This window comes from Siniperca chuatsi, linkage group LG18 (genome assembly GCF_020085105.1).
Source record: "Siniperca chuatsi isolate FFG_IHB_CAS linkage group LG18, ASM2008510v1, whole genome shotgun sequence".
NCBI classification, from domain to species: domain Eukaryota; kingdom Metazoa; phylum Chordata; class Actinopteri; order Centrarchiformes; family Sinipercidae; genus Siniperca; species Siniperca chuatsi.
In genome coordinates, this window is record NC_058059.1 from 22917662 (window position 1) to 22939649 (window position 21988).

The 21988-nt window shown below is 39.0% G+C and overlaps 1 protein-coding gene across 16 annotated transcripts in view; it reads right to left on the minus strand.

Annotated features, from left to right (window-relative positions):
* Positions 1–21988, minus strand: part of LOC122866084 (transcription factor 4-like) — a 267666-nt gene that overhangs the window by 100773 nt on the left and 144905 nt on the right. For all 16 annotated transcript variants that reach the window (XM_044175260.1, XM_044175256.1, XM_044175250.1 and 13 more), the window contains one exon: positions 21288–21337. In XM_044175260.1, the coding sequence (XP_044031195.1) occupies positions 21288–21337 (50 nt within the window). The remainder of the gene's footprint in view (positions 1–21287; positions 21338–21988) is intronic.

The window sequence follows — 21988 nt, forward strand, 5'->3', positions numbered from 1 at the left end:
GCACACGCACTTTCATTTGAAACAGAGGCACATGTAAGTGCTGAGAGGCTGATTGTGAGTGAGTGAGTAAGTATGAGATAAGTGGGATCAGTAGATATAGCCATGCAACTGTTGAACAAATTTTAACCACGTAAACCATTGAGTTTTGGGTAAGGGGATTAGAAAAATCTAGAAAAAATCAACTTGATGAATTAACTGTATGAGCTCGATTGACAAAACACACTCCTTCTCAGTCACCGGAGGTATTTCTAATGTTCATCTCGAATAAATGTGACATTGTTTTAAAGTAATACAGTTGCTTAGAAATCATAGAAAAAAATGTCTTTTAACTTTAGATCTTGCCTCATAATCATCATGTTTAGACATTTTCTTCAGTATCAAAAGTATTCTAGGTGATTGTAGTCTGTATCCATGGTTACAGTGCATATACAAACTGTTAGTAGCTAATGTAACATGACTTTTTTCAGGGTACAATATTAGGTGAAAACAGACAGGGCTCAGGTGATGGGAACCCTGATGATAAAGGCTCCAAACATATTCAAGCCAAATACAAATAACAAAAAAAAACACAAAAACCTCTTTTGGTTTTACTTTTTTGACATTAAGCTCAGATTGTCCCATCAACATGGTTCTCATATCCCTGACATTGACACTCTAGTTTATCCATTCATATAAAGATATCTGCAGTGTGTTGAAAACCTGTGGACAAAAAACTCAATTTTAAATTACATGCATATTTTGTTGTTCCAGTGGCGCCCCATTAGCCTAATACTTAAGACACATACCACATACACACAAGGTCCCCTGTTAGATTTCTATACTATATCATTGTTGCATGTCATATCCCCCCCCTCTTGTTTCCTGTCTGCCTCTATCAACTACCAAATGAAGGTGAAATAAAGTTCCTAGAACATGTATAGTTCCACTCATATGCAGTGCTGGGCAGTGACGCATTACAGTAATGTGATCACTTCTTTGTTTTTTTATTTTGTCTGTGTGTGTTCAGTGGACAGACTTGTCTGTGTTAGCCTGTGTTAGTGTAAGGACTGGAGGTGGGAAAAGTGGCTAGCCAACTCCACGTAGCTCCAAAGTTGTCTTATGTACATGCTTTATGGGTTTTGTTCAGATTGTTGGCTGGCTGCTTGTTAAACCATAATGTCTCCTTTTCTGTTTCTACACCTACATGGTTTGATTAATTACTTTTGCTGTTACTAATTAGTAAAGTAACATAATTACTTTTTCAAGGAGTAATAGGTAATAAGTAATTGATTACATGGATGTATAGATAGATTGATAGATAGACAATAAGGCTGACAGCCTAAAGGAATGAGAGTGAGAGAAGAAAGAGAGAGTTCTTCATTCGGTGTAATCAGGATAAAAAACCTGACGTGGCCTCAATTCTGACGGAGAAAATCAGACGCTAATTTTCCTCCAAAAAACAAACTGACACACACACACACACACACACAGTACCGAAAATGTTTAGAGAGGGGTGTGTAAGTGTGTCTGTGATGTGAGTGTTTGAGTGTCTGAAGAAGTGTGTGTGTGTGTGTGTGTGTGTGTGTGTGTGTGTGTGTGTGTGTCTGGCATCCATCAGAACCACAGCTTGCCGAAAAAACAGTAAGCACAGTGCAGAGAGAGAGAGAGAGGCAAACGAACGAGCGCTGCTGCACGCTAATTATGTATGCATGATTTAATCTGCAACTCAATAATATGCAAATATATTCATATGTTAGTTTCTTAATTAAAAATGCAAAGCAGCCCTTATGGTGATTTTTCTGTGATTTTCTTTTCAGCCTAACAAACGGAACATTTTGAGAAATTCAACAAATTGGAGGGAAGTGCTACGATGGGGGGTTAACAAAAAAAGCCAAAAAGACTTCCCACTTCAACTTCCTGTAGTTTGAGAATAAAGGAGGAGCTGGAAGGAGGGTAACTTGTTGAATGAAGGTAAACTTTGTCATACCACCTTAAGGATATTTTAAAGACAATTCTGCTTGAGAAGTTACTTTGAAGGCTAGGCATGTCATATTGGAGTTACCATAATTGCCAGTTTCCCATCTTGTAAATGGCGTTCACATCAACATCCATAATTCATAATTACGACATGTAAACTCAGATTTATCTTCCAGCTCTGATCTATCATGTTAAATATTACACAAGTGCCTGTAAAGCCAAACAAACATGGATACCTCGTTTCAGCCAAAGTCTGTCTGTCAAGGTAACAACATTCATTTAATGGATATAGTGCTATGTTGATGATACACAGTATTACAATCAAACTGCAAACACCTGCCTTGAGTCTGTATAATGCTCATGGGATGTTACATAAAAGTGACCTATTTTGCTGGGGTCTATAATAGTGACGTCTCACTCATGCTAAGCTACCATTAGCTAATTCCTTATTGGAATGACTGTTTGTACTGTGAGCACTAGCTTCACGAGGTGTTTTCCCGCTGATATTTAACGTCATGACAGGTGTCACAAGACATAAGACCTTTCTCAATACAGAGTTCGAACTTGGGAAGTTGAACTCAGAAGTCCAAACTCCAGAGAATGAGAGAGTTCAAACAATTTGTAATTGGGAAAACAGATTTCTTGCAGATATCAGCATCTCAGCAGGGTTCTGTAGACCTATTGTGAGACAGTGAGCATTGTCATTGTGAGCATGTTAACATGATTCATATTTAGTTCAACACACCAGCCACTAGCATGGCTGTAGATTCTTAGTTTTGTTAAAACACTACATAGACATCGGTGCCACCAGTAATAAAACACAGGTCTTGCTAAGATAAGACTGTTTTCTTGGGGCGACTATGGATGCTGACTGGCCAGTCTTGCCCAGATAGCATGTCCTCACCTATAGTAGACATTATTTAGCACTGCCGTGAGCTGGAATGAGCTAGAAACACAAAACTTGGCCCAATAACTGGAATTGATGTGCATATGCTTGCACAGAAATATGAGCCCAATCGGCCACATGGTGGTGCTGTAATTAAGGCTCAAAATGCAATTTTGAACAGGCCACGCCCCTCACACCATAAGTCCGAATGACTTGAAATTTCTCTCATAAGTCCAGCTCAGTGTGCTCTACAAAAAAGCCTCTTGGACCATTAAAGTCCGCCTTGATGGATTTTTTGCTAATTTGTATAATGTGAAATACAGGAAAGTGACATCTACTTTTTGGATTTTGACTCTATCAACACCAAATTTGGGATACAGCATTGCGGGACTGAGATACACATTTCTATTATAAATTAGCTGAATAAAGATCGGTCAAAAAACATCAACCTAAATCGGTCCGCCATCAACCTAAATATCTTGGCAAAGGCAGGGCTTAGCAGGAAAAGGGCCATTACTTATTAACGATTTGTTCAATTCAATTAAATTTTATTTATATAGCATTAATTCATAACAGAAGTTATCTCATTGTACTTTTCCTATAGAGCAGGTCTAGACCGTACTCTTTACAATATTATTTACAGAGACCCAACAAATCCTACCATGAGCAAGCACTTGGCGACAGTGGCAAGGAAAAACTTCCTTTTAACAGGCAGAAACCTTGAGCAGAACCAGACTCAATGGTGGGCGGCCATCAGCCGCTGCCGTGTTAGGTTTTGAGAGAAAGAGAGAGAAAGAGAGAGAGAGAGAGATAAAGAAGGGGGGTGGGGGAGACGGAATGATTTGTCCAGTCATCGAACATTTTGGTGGATAGGCTCAGTCTGACGTTGGGAATAGGCGTGCCTAAGCATTTTGAGCCCAACCCATAGGGGGCGCCACAAATGCCAAAAAACTGTACCTCAAAACCTGGTGGATAGAATTTCACCAGATTCGGTGTGCATGCTCTGGGGGCAAGTATTAAGCAAAATCTGAAGTGTCATGTTGATTGGTGCATGTCTATTCATCGTTATCTGTTTTTTATGCCTTCCCTCAATTTGCTGTGACCTGGAACGAGCTAGAGACGTGGAAGTACTTCACCAGAAATATGATTCCAATCAGTCTGACGGTGGTGCCTGAAAGTTAAATTCAAAATCGACTACTAAGGGGTGCTACAAATGCAAAAAATGGGCGTGGCATAACACAAATCGGACTATAAATCAGAAATTGTTTGTTCAATCATCACCAGTACCTGAAACATACCCTGAAAGTTTCATTCAAATCGACTGCTAGGGGGTGTTACAAATGCAAAAAAAAAAGAAGAAAAAATTCAACTTTTTTCTTCAACTGTAATGCGTTTCCATGTCATTTCTCATCTCTGGCTTAGCTGTCATATTGTGGAGGTAGTTTTTAGTTATAAATATATATGTAAATGTGTTATTCCATATTTAGAGCATGCATTGATAACTGTCAACACCAAACATATGTATCAGAGCACGGTATATGTAAGGATAATATGTTATTATGGCCAGAAACCTCCTACAATGCAGTAAGACTGCCAGTGGACTGACCACTGCTGAGGAAGCCAACCCCCAACATTTTGAAACCTTCTTAAAGGGGCAATGTGTAAGAATTGAGACTACTCTCCACCTGTCTAATTCATACTCCAAATAAGTAGGGGGCAGCATATCACATGTAAGGTCATAACTGCTCAGTTGCAGCTAACCTAGTGGTCCTATTAGCTGACTGAGCACCAGAACCGGAGTGGGGTGAGTGGGCAATTCAAATGGGCTCAGCAGCCTCCAAGTGAACACGGCCAGACCGGGACCGAACGCAACCTCCGAGACCGACAAAGGCCAGTGTGACGACAGGGAATACAGTACCGAGCTGATTTACAGCGGCTCCAATCAGGACTCTGACTCCGGGGATGACGAAGACACGGCACGTTCAGGTGAGGACAGGAGAGGGGTCAACCGGAAGAGGAGTGAGAGGGAGGTTGGGCATCAGAGAGGCAGCGACAGCGTGTGGAGCCACAATTTTTTTTCACATCTAATGTGGTGAATTAAGGATTTATTTGGACCAAACCAGAGTTGGTGATTGTTGGAACAGTTTAAAGACTAACCAAGACGGTTTTGGTGAGTTTTATTGTATCGTGTAACCCTGTTGTTTCTGCAAACTCGCCGCTCGCAGACATCTCCCAGCTGGAACTATCTGAGCTATTCTATCGACTATCCCCTCTCGAGGCACAAGTAGTATTACAACACAGGACGGGCCGGGGCTAGAAGGTTAGCATGCTAATTTCAGAAGATATCTCTGCAACACAATACATAGCCCAGTCGCCAGAATAACATTTTGCCATTTTACGTCTCTGCAAATTACAGATACATTGAATGTCTACGTTTTAATATGTATAACATGTATCATAGCAACATTTCTACAATACCTATCATATGGAAAGTTACGTTCAGATGACATCCTCTAGGGCAGACTTCCATTCGTGGAGGTTGGTGGTTTGATCAGTAGTCAGATGGCTGGAGTTGCAAAAGCAGCAAGAGACCTGTATTCGAGACTAAACCGACAAAACTGGAGATTTGTGGCCGTTGTTGTGGCGACAAAACAGGTATTTTAACCCAAATCATGATCTTTTCCTAAGCTTAAGCAAGTGGTTTTTGTGCCCACATAACAAGACCTTAACCACAGCGTTTGAAACGTAGAGATTCAACGTTTGAAACGTTGAGATTCAACGTAAATGTGGTTTGCAGAAAGGTAAATTGAATGTTTTAAACAAAAATTCTGGCCAAATTTTTCATATTGCCCCTTTAGCCTATAAGTTGTTATAAAAGTTTAAAAACTCATCAAGATTCAGAAACTGCATGATAAGTGCTGATAAATATCGCTCACATTTAGTTTTTCTGTGATCACAAATGAATTTGTCCATGAGAAAACAGTTTTGACAGCTTGTCATGTTAAAATCTCACAGCAATTAGCTGTCAGCAGGCACCGCTCTTCAAACACTACTTGGTGTTGCATTTCAACAAAAAATGTATTATTAAATGTGAGTATTGCTGTCAGAAACTCAAACCCAGTATAGAAACATAAAGGAAACATGGTTGCTATAAAAACAATAATGTGGCCGTTCTCTCTGACACGTTGGATGTCTTTGAACGCATCGCAGAATAATTTCATCGTGGAGGAACTTCTTCTTCACTTATTCCTGCCCACAATGAGTGATGTGAATTCTATTTTGTAATATTTCATAAAACTGTAACAGCTAATAAGCAGAAAAATGTTTTAATTAAAAATAATTTCACTCCCCAAATGAAAAAAAAATAATGAAAGCAGGACTGAGTCTGACATTTTGGTGCAGCAGAGAAGGACAACTGAGAAATATTTAACACATTATCAACAACTTAAAGCAGTTTTGTCACCACAAGTACAGGCTGATTTGTGTATGTGTGCACAAGTGTGTCAGTATGTGTGTGTGTGTGTGTGTGTGATAACGTGATATTCATCGTAGCCTTGGAGCAAATCAGAGTGCCGCTCTCTGCTGCCTGTCACTGCAGCCAAATATTTAGGCTCAGGAATGCACAAGGGAGCGTTCACATCTGCAGCAGGCATTCGTGTGTGTGTGTGTGTGTGTGTGTGTGTGTGTGTGTGTGTGACATAGAGAGAGAGAGAGAGGTCTTTGTAGAAGCCAAATGTCCTCACAAGGACAGAAAGGCAGCAAACATCTTCAGGCTGAGGTCATTTCATTGACAAGAAACCTTTGAAGCAGTTGTGGAAGAAAATCCTTTTCTAAAGTAAAGGTCAGATGTCGGTATAATCAGCTAGCCGAACTGCCCAACTTGGCAAGTGTCAGGAACGTGTTCGGACCAGTTCATGGGGTTTATTTATTTTGAGAAGCACTATGTGACATCTGCTAAATGAATAAGTTAAGTTAGTTACTTATAGTACCTACTACTACTTATTACAAATGTGGAACAATCATCAAGAAAAACCCAAGTTAGTCAAAACTGTATTAAAGCACAATACATTTGACTTTCTTTTGGGTTCCATTTAATTATGGATCATTTAAGTGAGTTTAAATATGGAATTGAAAGTCAACTGAGTATCCTCAGAAGTAAAGTAAAACATATACAATAAATGTGTGCGGTTGTGTGCTTCTCTGTCTATATATGTAAGCTGCATTTGTATATGTATATACCGCGTATATTATATTTGTGAAAGGTTTAGTTTTGTGTCAAATAAAAGTTCTCTTTGGGAAAAAGAGGCACTAACAACATGTGCACACGCATGCATGTACACAATCATACACAGCAATACACACACACACACACACACACACAAACAAATGCCTTGTAATTCAATTAGTCAGTTTCCCATCTGACACAAAATGGCGGCCCGATGCACCAGTGTGGGACATTTTGGGGCCGAGAGCCAAGCAAATAGCTTATACACACACATGTACACACAACACACATTCACACACACACACACACACACACACACACTTACAGACATTTTTTGTGTCATTTGTTAAACACATTAAGTATGTTACAAACAGTTCAAAATCAAACTGACTTGACTTGTAAAAGGGAAAAAGATATTTTTAAGGCATTTCTGAAGTGTTTTCAAGTGGAATGAGTCATTGAAGCATCCACACAACATAACTGAACACACAGCTGTCTGTATGTGTGTGTATTTGTGTGTGTGTGTGTGTGTGTGTGTGTGTGTGCATGTGCGTGGCAGTTAAATCATGAGGTCATCCCTGGCTGAAGCTGCTCTCTGAGTTTCTTTAATATAAACACTGAAGCTGCTGCAGCATTATTCTAAACTCAAGTCACTGCTTTTTTCTCTGCTGAGTCCATTATTGTTTTATATCAGAACACCTCAGAGTACATTATGGCTCTTATATGACCACTTACCAAAGGAAAAAAAGAGCTGTGTTTAAATTCTCCTCCATGTGTTAGCATTCAGTTTAACCCATGGTTAGCAGTAGGTTAGTTTCACTTGTCACCTGTAGCATGAAGCCTTAGTACTGTGGTAATCTGCAGTTTAATGTAACTGGAGCACTGATTTAGAATAAACTGTCACTACCAGGAGAAAACACACATTAGGATCATATGATGTTCATCCACAACTGCCAATCTATTTAATTGAAAGAACAGTAAGAATATTGTATTGTTCATTAAAGACGAAACCTCTGGTCCATACTTTTACTTATTAGACAAACATATAATTTGTACTAATGTTATTTACAAAACAAAAGCAAAACAAAACAGGGCCGTGGACATTTTCTTTTTTTTTCTAAGCATGTCAAAGCTGCATATGGATGCTCTCTCTCTCTCTCACCCCTCCCTCCCTGTAGCCTCTTTCTCATTTCATCTTCTGCCAAGGCCCGGTACAACACCGCTAATTTGAGCAGCATGCTAACACATGCACACACACACACTTCATTTTCAGCACCACTTCACACACAAGGAGGTGAGGTTGATGTGTGTTTTTATGTTTTTCAGATGGTTGTTTATATAAAGCTGCAGTTTGACAATAAGACCAAACTGACAGAGTGGACACAGTGATTTTACTGCATAAATGTTGCTTTTTTTAATTTCCTTTTGCAGACTCTCAACTGGAGTCACATGCTTTGTTTTCTATCAACAAATCAGCTGATTTCGAAGTTAAACAAAACTTTTTATCTTTTATTTTCGGAATTTCTTCAGTTTTTTAATTCTATTTTTTTTCCACATTTCTTTGATTATTTTCTTATTATTGTTCTACAATAAAGTAAGTTTACAAGCTGCTGGGAATCTGCAAATTGTCATGATAAACACTTCTCCATCAATATCCTTTTATTTACCTCCGTGTGTGTGTGAGGATATACGTAGAGCACACACACACACACACACACACACACACACACACACACAAAATGTTGATTTTTGAAGAATAACTCAAAAAGGTTTGAGGAAAGCACACCAAAGTAAGTGAACAAGGCTGTCCACAAACAGGGAGTAGAAACAGACAGAACCCCACAGTGGTTGACTGGCAGGGTCTGTGGCTCCTCTGTGGTACCTGGGGCCGCCTGAAGGGGGCAGTATGGCTCACCAAACCACTTCCCTGAACCCCCCCCACAACCCCCCCCACATCCCTCCTCCACCCGTGGCCCACCGGGAACCGCCGGCTCTCCTACTGTGCCTTCTGCAAGACCTGGCTTAATTTAATTAACGCTGTCGACTTTAAACAAAACCACATCTGAGCCGAGGAGAGAGAGAGAGAGAGAGGGAGAGAGAGGGAGAGCAAGAGAGAGAGAGAGAGAGGAAATAGCCAGAGATGGGACCAGATTGCCCCGGTCAGATCGCTGAGAGGATTTATTCGGTTCAGGGTTTGAAAAGATTCCACCTTTTCAGGTGGTTTCAGAAACGAGACCTTAACAAAAAAAAAAAAGACACTCCAGGATTCTTTCTTTAAATGACTAATATAAAAGGAAGTCAAGGTCTGTTTTTAAACTGTTTTTAAAGGCTGGTGCTGGTAGGGAGCAGAAGATGAGACCCTTTCTGGATCCTCTAGAGTAAAACAAAAACACTAAATGATGAGCTTCAGGTAAAAATGTGATTTTATGGTTGTTTGACATTTTGAAAATTAAGTCTCTCATCACTGTAGCTTTGGTCTTTGCTTGAAAAAAGATCATAGATACTTTAAGCCAATGCTTTCTCTGTGTTTTAGAGATGATAACTGCTTTAGAGGAATGGAAAAATATGTTGAATTGGGAGGATGAAATGAATAGGGAATGTTGACATTTTTACATTCTGGATGCCATACATTTTGTGTTGTGTTTCAGAATATCTTGTGAGGTAAAGCAGCATTCTGAACTTGTTAAAGATAAGAAATAATAACTTCTGTCAAAGAAATGTAACAATTATTGACACATTTTAAAGCACAGAGGGAAACGTCTTTGACTAAATTAGACACTTCTACACTCTACATTCTCGACATTATACGTGCTATCAGATTTTTCCCCAACATTGATATGTGCCGTCACATAATCATCTTTGATGCCCTTAACAAAATGGTGAAATTTCACAAACCCAATCCTGTACAAATACTTTGTCATAATTGTATTTATTCTATTGTTTTGGATTTAGAATGATCAGATTTAGGTTCAGTTCATATTCAGTCAGATCAAGTTCCAATCTACTTTATATCAATTTTAGAGACAACAAAATACAAACTCTGAAACGCAAGACGATCCAGACAATATTACAATTAATAGATCCACCAGCCTTAAAAAAAAAACACCTCAATTTAATCCAATACAATTTTTGACTATTAATCTTGCATAAGTAGGTTCCACTGTATTTAAGTTGTAAATAATAAGATATAAAATAAAACTTTCACTTCATTTATGTCTATTGTGTCATGGAATTATTTCATATGTAATCATATTCACATGTAAACCCTCCCTGGGTACAGTTCATCACAAACCAGCTTAATGGCTGGACCCAGTGTCACCGTGAGAGATAGGGAGTGTGTGTGTGTGTGTGTGTGTGTGTGTGTGTGTGTGTAGAATTGGAAAAAAGGAAAAAGAAACAAAGCATTAAACGAGCTACAAATAAACATTAAACACGCTCATGCTGACACATATTTTATTTCTATTTCCTTTAATAGCTTCATTTTCATGGTTTCATTATAGCCATTTTTGGGGAGAATCTTGATATATATATGTGTGTGTTTTGTTGTTTATTCAGTCAGCATTAACAAAGCTCTGAGGAGCCTGAACAACAAATTAACTAAAACAATAATATCTAAAGAAAAAAAAATCAGTTATACTCCCATCACCAACAAAGAAAAACAACAGCAAGACGGTGCTCTGCATCCTGCTAATGTTAGCAACTGATGCCTAATTTCCTTTTGATTACAAAGACATCCCACGCTCTCCTCTCAAGTGACGTTTAATTGTTTCTCAAAGTAAATCATCAACTCAGCAAACTAAATTTGACAAACAACAATAACAAACTTGCAGCGCAGGGAGATGAGAAGGAGGGGGGGGGGAATGAATTAATTAAAAGAAAAAGACCCATCGCCCGCAGTGGATGTGAAACAGAGATGAAAGAAAACAGACAAGACTTTTGCCTTAAATGCAGTGCGTTCACAAGATGGCGCACAAGGGAGGGCAGCAACACAGCAACACAAAAACAGGTTTGAACACACTAAAATTACACTTTTTTCTAAATTCATCATCAGAAAAAGTGTAAATGCAATGGAAATGCAAGCAGAAAAATCGGTGTGTTCATGTTCCTTACGCTAGAGATTTTAAACAACAAGAAAATACTAATATGATTGTAACAGTATAAACATAGCAAGTCAAATCAAGCTCAGCTCAAGTTCAGTTTCTTATATGAGAGTTCTTAAAACATAAAAAAAAGACACATTCGAAAAAATGAAAATGTCAATGAATATTGAGCCACCAACTACCAATAAACTCAAATTTAAACCTCAAACTTTTTGTCACTACAGTGTCATGTAGCATCACGTCATTTGACACTCAAGTCAAAGCAAAATTACTGGTAAAAAGTAAGTCAGTTAAAGTGCATTAACATGTCAGCGTATACACCCACCACCGAGCATGTCCAAACCCAACAATAAATCCCTTTTCTACAGACAGACATTTACAGCCTTTGCATTCGACTGATTATTACACAAATGTATTTCCCAGTGTTGCCTTACCAGAAAAGAGGACAATTAAACAAAAATGGCCGATGATAAAAAAAAGAGCTATGGACACTGCACACAAGCATTATTAAGCTACATAAATGAAATAACCTGGCACTTTAACAGCGGAATAAAGCATCAACACAGAGAGCAGCTACAGCCCACAAACACACACATTAAAGCTGGGGTAGGTAATGTATTTCAGAAGCATTTTGTGTTATATTTGTTGAAATTCTCAGTACATACTGACAGCAATCAATAAATCAAATGCTCTGGGGGGGAAAAATGAAAAAAAAAAAGGTATCTGTGGCTGTCGCGGGCCTGTAATAAGCCCATCCAATCATTCATTCGGCTCGAATGAAATGATTGGCTGGCTTACCTGCCTACCTGCGCGCACTCTGCCCGTGCACTCATTGCACATGAAAATGTGTTTTGGGGGAGCGGCTTTGGACGGAGGCCTGAAGGGAGGGGGTGGGATTTTTTTCGGTTGGATACTTTCAAAATCTAGCAGTCTCTTGCTAGTTTCTCCAATGTTATCTACCCTAGCTTTAAAGGTTCTGTATACAAGATTTTGAACATTAATATAGCAGCAAACAACTATTTGTTATGTAAAGATATAGTGGAGTAATTGCGTCCTGAGCAGAGAATGATGTCACACTCCCTCCGCGCGTGTTGTCATCCAAGCTTCTCTGTTCTTTGTTTTGGTAGCTGGTCCGGTCACGCGTGCATGTGAGTGCATGTGAGTTCCTCCCTGTGAAACTGTTGGCTTTGAGGAGAGCGATACAACGGCTGGTTCTTTTCTCATCTAATGCGATGAATAAAAGGTTTATTTCAACCAAACCAGAGTTGGTAATTGTTGGAACAGTGGAAAGACTAACAAAGACGGTTTTGGTGAGTTTTATTGTGTTTCTGTGCAGTTTGAATGAAATGTATTTTACGATGATCTGCGAGGTAAAATTATTGTTTTTCTCAATGGAGTCTGGTGGGCCGTAGCGCCGATTTGTTTTGTCCTGAGATGCTGATGCTCTAGTGCGACATTTAGTGGCAGTGAATGTCGCATACAGCGCCTTTAAAGCAAAAAGAGAACTGCACACCACGTAACACACACAAACACACACACACAACGCTATGCTGCTAGGTAACACAGAGGTTGTTGAGGTTCTCTGGAGAGAGTTACATCATCAGTGAGTTTGCTGTTTTATCACCTGTCTGAACAGCGGTATGTGAGCATTGTGCACAGTGAAGTCCTCCGCAATCTGCTGTAGGTTGAACTTCTCTTATCAATTCAAAATGCAAAATGTAGTCCACTCAACCTCTCTGTCCCACTGCACGCCTCAAAGTTTTCAAAAAGTTCTGAGCTGAAAGAGCGGTCTGTAGTCAAAACATCCGAAAGGCCTCACCCACCTCACTGTGGGAGGATACCTCGAGCATTATAGCATTTAGCCTTTAGCCAGACCCAGCATGCACCTGTTGGTTGCACATGTGGGTGTGTTTGATTTGGGTCACCAGGTGATGCATTAAATCAGTGATAAAATTAAAGTAGATGCAACCTTTTTTTATTTTTAATTTTTTTATTTTTTTACCTATGCCAAGGTACAATAATGCTAACTATAACCATACCCCATACTGACGTCATCCTTCATGTTACTGCATTGTTGTACATTTTTTGCACTGTTCACTAACTGCTAGCCCCGGAGTGACCACATCTCTCACACTCCCTGACACTCGGCCAGTGAACACATACATGTAGAACATGTAACTGTTACAGAGTGTCACCTCTCTGCACATGGAGCTCTGCCCTCCAGCGGCCGCAGACACACCAGCAGCTTCTTCCCTGCTGCAGCTGCTGATTTGGCTCCTTTTTTTCTGCTCCATTCTCACATGTTTTATCATGACTTTTCACATGACTTTTGTTTTTACTCTGTAATGGATGCGACTTGAAATGTAGCGAAGTACAACACCTGAGATTAAAAAAAATACTTAAGTACAAGTAAAATTACAGATTTTAAAATATACTCAAAAAAGTACAAGCACACACACACACACACACACACACACACACACAAAAGAAAGTAAATACAATTTGTTACATCCATCCCTGCTCATAGCACACACCGGGCGTGCTATACAGACAAAAGAAGTAGTCAGGGTACAGTAGCAGGGATGTGCTGATGTAGCAAGCTAATGTGATAGAGTTGCTGTTTTGGCCCCTAGTGGCCATAAATTGATTACTGCAGCTTTAACACAACTAAAGTGTCACTAAATCAATCACACAAAGCACATGTAAGTATGACAGCACAAACACAGTGAGGTATTAAGGAAACTGTCTTAATCCAGACACTACACCTATCTCCTATTAGCAAAAAAAAAGCCAAAACTGTTTTATTGCATTAAGTGGTTCGGAGTTAAAGTGATTAGGCCTTCGATAGTGAGGACATTTCTGGAAAATGAGGACATTTTGTCCGGTCCTCACTTCTATAGAGGGCTGTTTGAGGGTAAAGACTTGGTTTTTAAAATCAAGTATAGGTTAAATGACAAGTTCAGATTTTTCTATCTTAATACAATATTCACATGCTATATAGTATGTACAATGACATAGTTATGAGTCGGTGTAATCATTCCTCCTTTCCATGGCCGTTAAGCAATTCCTTAATAGTGACATTACACTGTAATGTGTAGAAATGGGGGAAAATCTACAGTTTTTATTCAGTGCAAAAATGCATTCTTAGGTTTAGCCAAAGCTAATATGAGCCGTCACCAGTCTCATTTAGCCAAATCAAGTGGATATCTTCATCCTGGTAGTCACGTGTAGGTTTATTGTTGATTTTTTTTGTCCCAACAATGCAATTAAAAGGATGTATCCCTCAACTGCAGATCAGCAAGGAAACACAAAGAGAGATTTTTGTACCAAAAACACTAACTTTGGAAGATACCCATTTAATTTGGCTAACTCAGACTGCTGAAGCTTCATATTAGCCTCAGCTGAACTTTGGAATGTATTTTTGAATAGAACGAGGACTGTGGATTTTGTCCGCCATTTCTTACAGTTTAGTCACAGCACAAGGGTATCTCTTCACGGCCAGCATGGCAGGAGGAATGTTTACAGCTGCAAATAACTCATCTGTCAATGTACATAGGGCATGTGAGAATTGTATTAAATTAGACTTGAAAAAATCCCAACCATCCTTTAAGGTTAGGGTTGGGGGCTTGAATTAACACACACACACACACTCGCAGGCACGCACGCACACTTACATTACAGGCATTCCCCTGTGAAGCTGTGTTTGCACTCAGAGCAGGTGCAGGCTGGGCAGAGAGAGAGAGAGAGAGCGAGAGAGCGAGAGAGAGAGAGAGAGAGAGTGTGTGTGTGTGTGCATGTTATTTCATGTCTGCAGTTACATTCAGTATAAAAACATGAGAATCTCTGTAAGAGCTCACAGAGTGTTAGATCGTCTGTAAATCTATGGTGTCCATCTAGTTCATCATTGTCATTCAAATAACATTATCAGAAAATTCTACTTTATATATTTGTATTGGTTTTTGTTACATTTCTGTCATAAATCAAAGTTCCTCCACAGACTACAGGTCCTTTTGTGTTATTGTAGTTGTTTTGCGTGTATATCTATGAATTCCATAGCTCAAATCCAGTGAAATGTTCAGGTAATGTCACCAACACACACTCTATGTAAATACTAGAGTGTATTGAGACAACACTCATGTCCCGATGACCTTTGACCTTGTAAATGTTCACACATCCTGTATTTTTAAATACAGAACACATCGTACTTCATTGAAACACACTCTGTTCAACAAATGACTGAACCATTAATAAAATACAGAAAAATTTAAAGAGTGCTTCAAGAGTACATTCAAAATACCAAAATGAAAAAATCTGAAATTATAGCTCTTATCAAAAAGCACATTATAGGCATGTACAAAAGAAGTACATGTTCAAAACATTAAATTGCAAAGGGATTTTATAGGTATTTTGCATTCTAACCTAGTTAGTTAGTCCTATAATCTAAATGTATTGTAAACTTTGCAACAGTGTTACGTATCCAGTTAGATCAATATCAGATATCCAATCAAATCTTTTTATTTTAGGATCTAATAACTCAGTAAATCAACTTAATTTTCTTAAATATTTCCTTTAAACAAGATTTTTATAAGCTTCACTGATGTTTAACTTACACAAGTGCAGAATTCCTGCAGAATTAACACACGTAGAAATGGATTATGTAGAAAAGTAGAAAAAATCCCCAAAACTATTTCAAAAAACACAGACCCCAAGCTCAATAAAACCGTTGAGAATAAACAAAAGAAATGCTTACAACAAAAGGTTGTTGCATTATCTGCATTAAAGAGACGAAAAAAGATGACGATAAACAGCTCTGTTCGGCTCGGCGGCTGAGAGCAATGAAAGAATGAAAACACGTTACAGCCTCATCGTCGTCACTGTTGGCAGCAGATATGGAGGCCGGACCATCCCCCCCAAAAAAAAAACATTTCAGAGAGGAGCAGGAATCTCTGACCAGACACCAGAATGCTGAGCCTTTATGGGACTGATCTGTGTCAAAAACAAGCAGCTGACAGCATTACAAGGTCAATCTCTACAGCAAGGCACTACAGTAACAATGCCTTTTTATAGTTTTGATTACCAACAAGACACATTCTGAAATAACAAAAAAGTCTTAACTAGGCATGTCATATATGAGTGGTGCTAGACATGTTCTAGGACAGTTTTTTATTTAAAAAAAAGTGAAATTTAATTATTTCAATGTTTTGCGTTTATGTTCACAGGTTTGCAACACACCATAAATACACATGATGTGTATATGAATGGGAAATCCGACATGTCATTGTTCCAGGGATAGAAGAATTCTGAACATTCTGAGTCTAATGTCAAAAAAATATAGTGTACAACAAAATAAGCTCTTTCCGATAGTTATATTCTAATTTCCATTAGGGATGGATATAATTTGTATTTTTGCCACAAGGTTTCCTTCTCCATCATGTTTATGATATATCAGAATCAGAATCAGAAATACTTTATTGATCCCCGAAGGGAAACTCTTTGATGTCATCATAGAATCAGTTAACTAGCTTTTAGCTACACCTTTTTTTAGCCTATATTTCTTTAAATGTTGGTGAAACTCATATTCCATTAGCTGCTAGCTGTTCCTGTTTGCGCTGTAATCATGGATGTACAGGCAACAATCACTAGATACAAAAGAAAACATGAAGAACAGAGATTGTTGTTTTTATAGTCAATCCTTCAACATAATGTCTGGTTCTTAAAGTGTGTTGCTTAAAGTGTTTCAGTGTTTTGGTCCTAAGCAAAGTTTAGAGCTAAAAACATTAAAAACTAAACCAAACCAGAAGTGATTATGAAAATGAACACCTGTCAGCAATCTGACGCTTTTTTCAGAATAAAAGCCACAGCACCAAACAAGGCCTCGATACTGAAACTGACTCATGACACAATAGAACCTGGGCTGCTGCTAATCAAAGACATCTAAAATAAAAATGGAACATATTTAAACCAAAGCTCTCGGTAGAGTTTCTGCTCTCTCTCAAAACTGATACTCATGTCAACAGGCAGGGTAAGAGCCTCTGACTTTATTCTTCTGCAGTCAAACCACCTCTCCATTTCACAGGCAGCAGGTTTTCTCCTAGTTCCTTTTCTCTTGATGTGAACGGGAGGAAGCAGGCAGAATTACTCACATCACAGAGGTGGAAACAGAGAGGGTTAGAGCAGAGGAGACAGCTCAGAGCGCCGCAGACAAGAAGGCAATACAAGTACAGAGATCCAAAACCTGGATCACATGACTGTCGACACAAGACTTTTACAACCGTACTGGTTAGTCAGTCAAACAGGAGTGTGATGCTTTTGTACAGCACAGAGGTCATGAGGAGGTGGTTGGGGGTTTACTAGACATACTCCGACAGCAGAGACTGGGGTTCACATCTTGCGCCCCACCTGCGGTTATGCTTAGGCCACTAAAACATTAGGTTAGGATGGTGGTTTTAGTTAAATACTGAAAAATCCACACGTTGTCACACAAAGCCAATAAACCAACTGTACAGACGTTAGCTGTAAGCTTGCTAGCAACTCTGTGACTCTGATTCAATTCACTGTGTGTTTTTGTTCAGCTCAGCCTCTGACTGATCTCAAGACTCACCAGAGACTTCAGTTCTTTCTGTTATTTCCTTCCAGTTTTCCTCTTGTCTCTGTATGTTTCTGAAGTACATTCATAAAGCCTCTCAAGTTTAAACATTTTCAATTTGGCGGGCACATCTTTGCACCGCACTGGGTTGGTTTTTTTTTGCGTATAATAGCGTTTTTCCATTGACTTTGTATGCAAACACGCCGCCTCTAAAATTCGCCTCACATTCTGGCTGAACACACCTTAAAGCTCTTAACACATGATCAGTAGAATGGTGTAGTAGGTGTGCTCACCTCAACGTTGGGTGCAGAGTACAGTGCAGAAGCACTGTAGCGTAGGTTTACGTGACCAATGAATGCAACACAACAAAAGGCACTTGAAATGATCCTTCCTCACAGAAAAAAGATGATCATAAACCTTATAATCCTTATAAAGAAGGGTTTGTGCACAAAACCTTTTTTGTCCATCATGGGTAAGGTTACATCACAGACCGCTTTCATCCCTGTCCCCTAGAAATTACATTTATGTTCTACTAATTTGCATCAGCAAGTATGTTTATATGCTTCTATGTTACGTTCTAAAGGGCAGTTTTGTCGTTTCATTTGGAGAACTTGATAGTAGTTTGATGGAAAGCTACCAAGCTTTCCAACAATATCTGTTTCTGGCAACTATATAATGATGAACATTTTAATGGGTATGTTTAAGGAACTCAAAGCACTTTGTTAAGGTTCAAGAAAGATCGTGGTCTTGGAATACTGAAAAAGTCGGCATTGACTTGAAGCACAAGACAGGACACGTTTACTTTTTCAATTTTTAACCAGGACTATGACCTTTCCATAACCTTAATCAAAGTGTTTTAATAGCCTAAATCTAACCACACATGGTACACATGATGTGAACCCCTGTCTCTGTCTCTCTCAAAAGTCCTGCGCTTTGTACAACCACCATCCAACCCAACCGCCTCCCTACATCTTCTGTGTTACTTTATGGATTGCAAGAAATTAAATAAAAAATCACAATCCAGGCAGCAACTTTGTTTCCTCCAAAGCATATTTGGGAAAACTGTGTGGGAATACATAAATGTAATTTACAGAAGACAGTGTTGAACAAACAAGGTTAAAGGTAAAACCGTTTGAACGGTTGAAAGCTTTCACTGCTGCGAGGTTCGGTGTCTTTACTCCCGTCATAGAAAGACAATGACTGGCACAAAGTGGTGCTGATTATGTACACAGAGCCTGAATTGTACCGTGACATCGGGCAGAAACATTTATTTTTTTAATCCATGTCGAATAAAAAATTTGAATCTGTAAAGTGAGCTGTAACTCCAGCCATTAGATAAATGTAGCAAAAAGTACAAGTACCAGAATATTACAAATGTTCAGTACAGTAATTGAATAAATGTATTTAGTTACATTCTCTGGAATTTATATTCTTGCTACATTCATATTAAAATAAAAGCAACAGTCCCTATCGTTTGACATCATGTCTCTGTCCCTCACAGGAAACATCTCATCCTTCCACTTCACACACAAAAGATGAAAAACAACATCAACCTGTCAAACAAATCACACTTCCTCCCTGCTTCTTCTTCTTCTTTCTTTTTTTTTTTTAACACTTTCGTCCACTGATCACAGGGTTGGCGGTGTGATCCCCACCTCTTCCTGTCCACATGTCGAAGTGTCCTTGGGCAAGACACTGAACCCCAAATTGCTCCCGATGATTGGCCAGCACCCAGCGTTGTAGTGCCATCAGTGTGTGAGTGTGTGTGTGACTGGGTGAACGAGCAGCAACCCCCCCCAGGATGATGTAGACACAGAGAGGTGGAGGAAAGAGAGGAGGAAGCAGGGACAAAGCGGGCCGAGGCCACAGAAAGGCGGACTCCTGCCGAGCCAAAGAGGCAGCTGACACGCCGTACATTCAGCCATCGTTAACTGGCGATTAATGAGGTCAGCAACAGAAAAAAACTCTCGACATGTAAAACACTGCAAAGTCAAAATTTTAAATAAATCTAATGAGCACTACAGCAGCTACAACAGATTATTTTCATTATCAATTTCATTATAGGGACATACCGACATCCTCTACCTGCTTATTTTGTGTAATCAACAGTCGCCAACCCAAATGTAGATTCAATTCACAGTCATATGAAACAGAGAATAACAGCAAATGATCACATATGAGAAGGAAGGTTGGACATTTTCACAGGATTTAATTGATTAACAAAATATTCATTCAAGTAATTGATTGATCAACTAATTTCAGCAAAACAACACCAAACCAAACTGAGGTTGCAGTTAAAAGTGAAAAACTCACCTCAACTTCCACACAAAACATGTGAAAAACATACCATTACACAACAACAGAAGTTTAAGGACATCAATACATTTTAAAGTTGTATGAAATTAGAACAAATTAAAACAAAAGAATCACAGCAAATCCTCACATCTGAGACGCTGTAACAAACAAATGTTTGGTGTTGGGTGTGGTAAATGACTTAAACGTTTGGCGATTCATTTTCTGTCCATTGACTAATCCTTTCAGCAGCAGCTTTGTTATTTAGTGGATGGATGTTCCTGTTTCTTCCTCCTTTAACTGAGTAAACTGAGGCAGAGTTTAACCCTCAAGTCCTCCAACTACAACTACATTATAGTGTGCTTTAAACCATTTATTAAATGTATGTATACTGCTTATAAATGCTAAATAGGGGGACATGAATAAAAAACTTGTTTTTTTAATGTTGGATTATTTATTCTGGGATGACAATCTTTCAGCTGATTCCTAAATACAGAAACTGACAACAAAAAGCTGACAGCTGTTTGTGTCCAGCTGCTCTCCGACAGCAGCACCATCTCGAAAAATTCACAAAAAACTGGAGAATTTTGCAGTTTTTCTTCTTCTTCTACAACTTCATGTTTTTTAGGACTTCTGTCCTTTCCAATCTGCTAAAAAAAAACAACAACTTCCAACCGGCAGCCAAGCGGATCGACTGGGGACAGCTTCAGTCCAAAATGCCACAGATAACTTACTGATAAATTAATCAATTAATTAATCAATAAAAGGGAATCTAAGCATTTCAAACAAAGACTGTTAATGTCATAATGTTATTCTGTTTATAGTGATATTTCCTTTTTTTAGTGAATTTTATTAGCTGTGCGCTTTCAAAGAAGAAGAAAGAAGATATATCATTTATACTACTAAATTACTTTAGATTTAGAACAATAGAGGTTTTTAATGTTGGATTATTTATTCTGGCAGGGAATTCTTCCAGTTGATTCCCCCAAAACAGGAACCGACAACAAAAAGCCAACGGCTGTTTGTGTCCAGCTCGGCTCTGACAGCAGCATCATCTTCATCTCGACAAATTCACAAAACCTGGCAACGTGTGCAGCTTTTCTAACTTCATGTTTTTTTTTTTTGTTGCTACAAAACCAGCTCAGCGATTCCAGACATACAGGAGCATCAGCAGCCTTTTCTTTAGCAACACACACGATAATAATACCTCGGAAATAATAAAAAGGGCATTTTATCACTTACTGAGGACGGCAAGCCGGGAGGGACCTTCCGCACTTTTTTTGTGTGAACCTCTGAAAGAGAAAAAAAGCAACAAAAGAATACATGAGGGTTTAACAGGCCAAGAGGCTTTTATTTCGTTTAAAAGGAGGTTCTGGTTTGATTTGTTTGAATTCAATCGATCACCCGAAGAGGAAAGCGCGAGGCCACTTTCCCCGCCACCGTCGATAAATTTACAAAGAAAGCTTGCTGCAAACAAGCACGACACAATAAGATGCAGAAAATCAGAAGACAGAATACAAAAAGGACAGGGTTGATTTTTTTTTTCTTTTTGGTTTGATAAAAGGAAGGAGGGCAGCTTTTGACACGTTTATATTATTTCTCAGGGTTTCTCTCAAGGAGAGTGAGGGAGCGGTCTATCAACTGGGAAGGTGAGACTTCGATGGAAAAATTGAGTGTTTTTTTTGGGGGGGGGGAATTGGCCCAGAGTCGTCATGTATGTGTGTTTGTGTCCTCTCAAGGCTGACGCTACCAAGGCTACACTGCGGCCACAATTGTCCTGCTTTCTAAAAGACTTTTTAGAATGAGTTTTTTTTCTTTTCTTTAAGTCCCCTTTCTAAACACACACACAGACAAACAGGATGGTCACATGGAGACACACTCACAATGCTTGGCCTTCTAGAAAAAAAAAAAAAATCAACCACGTTTCTGAAAAACACAAAGTG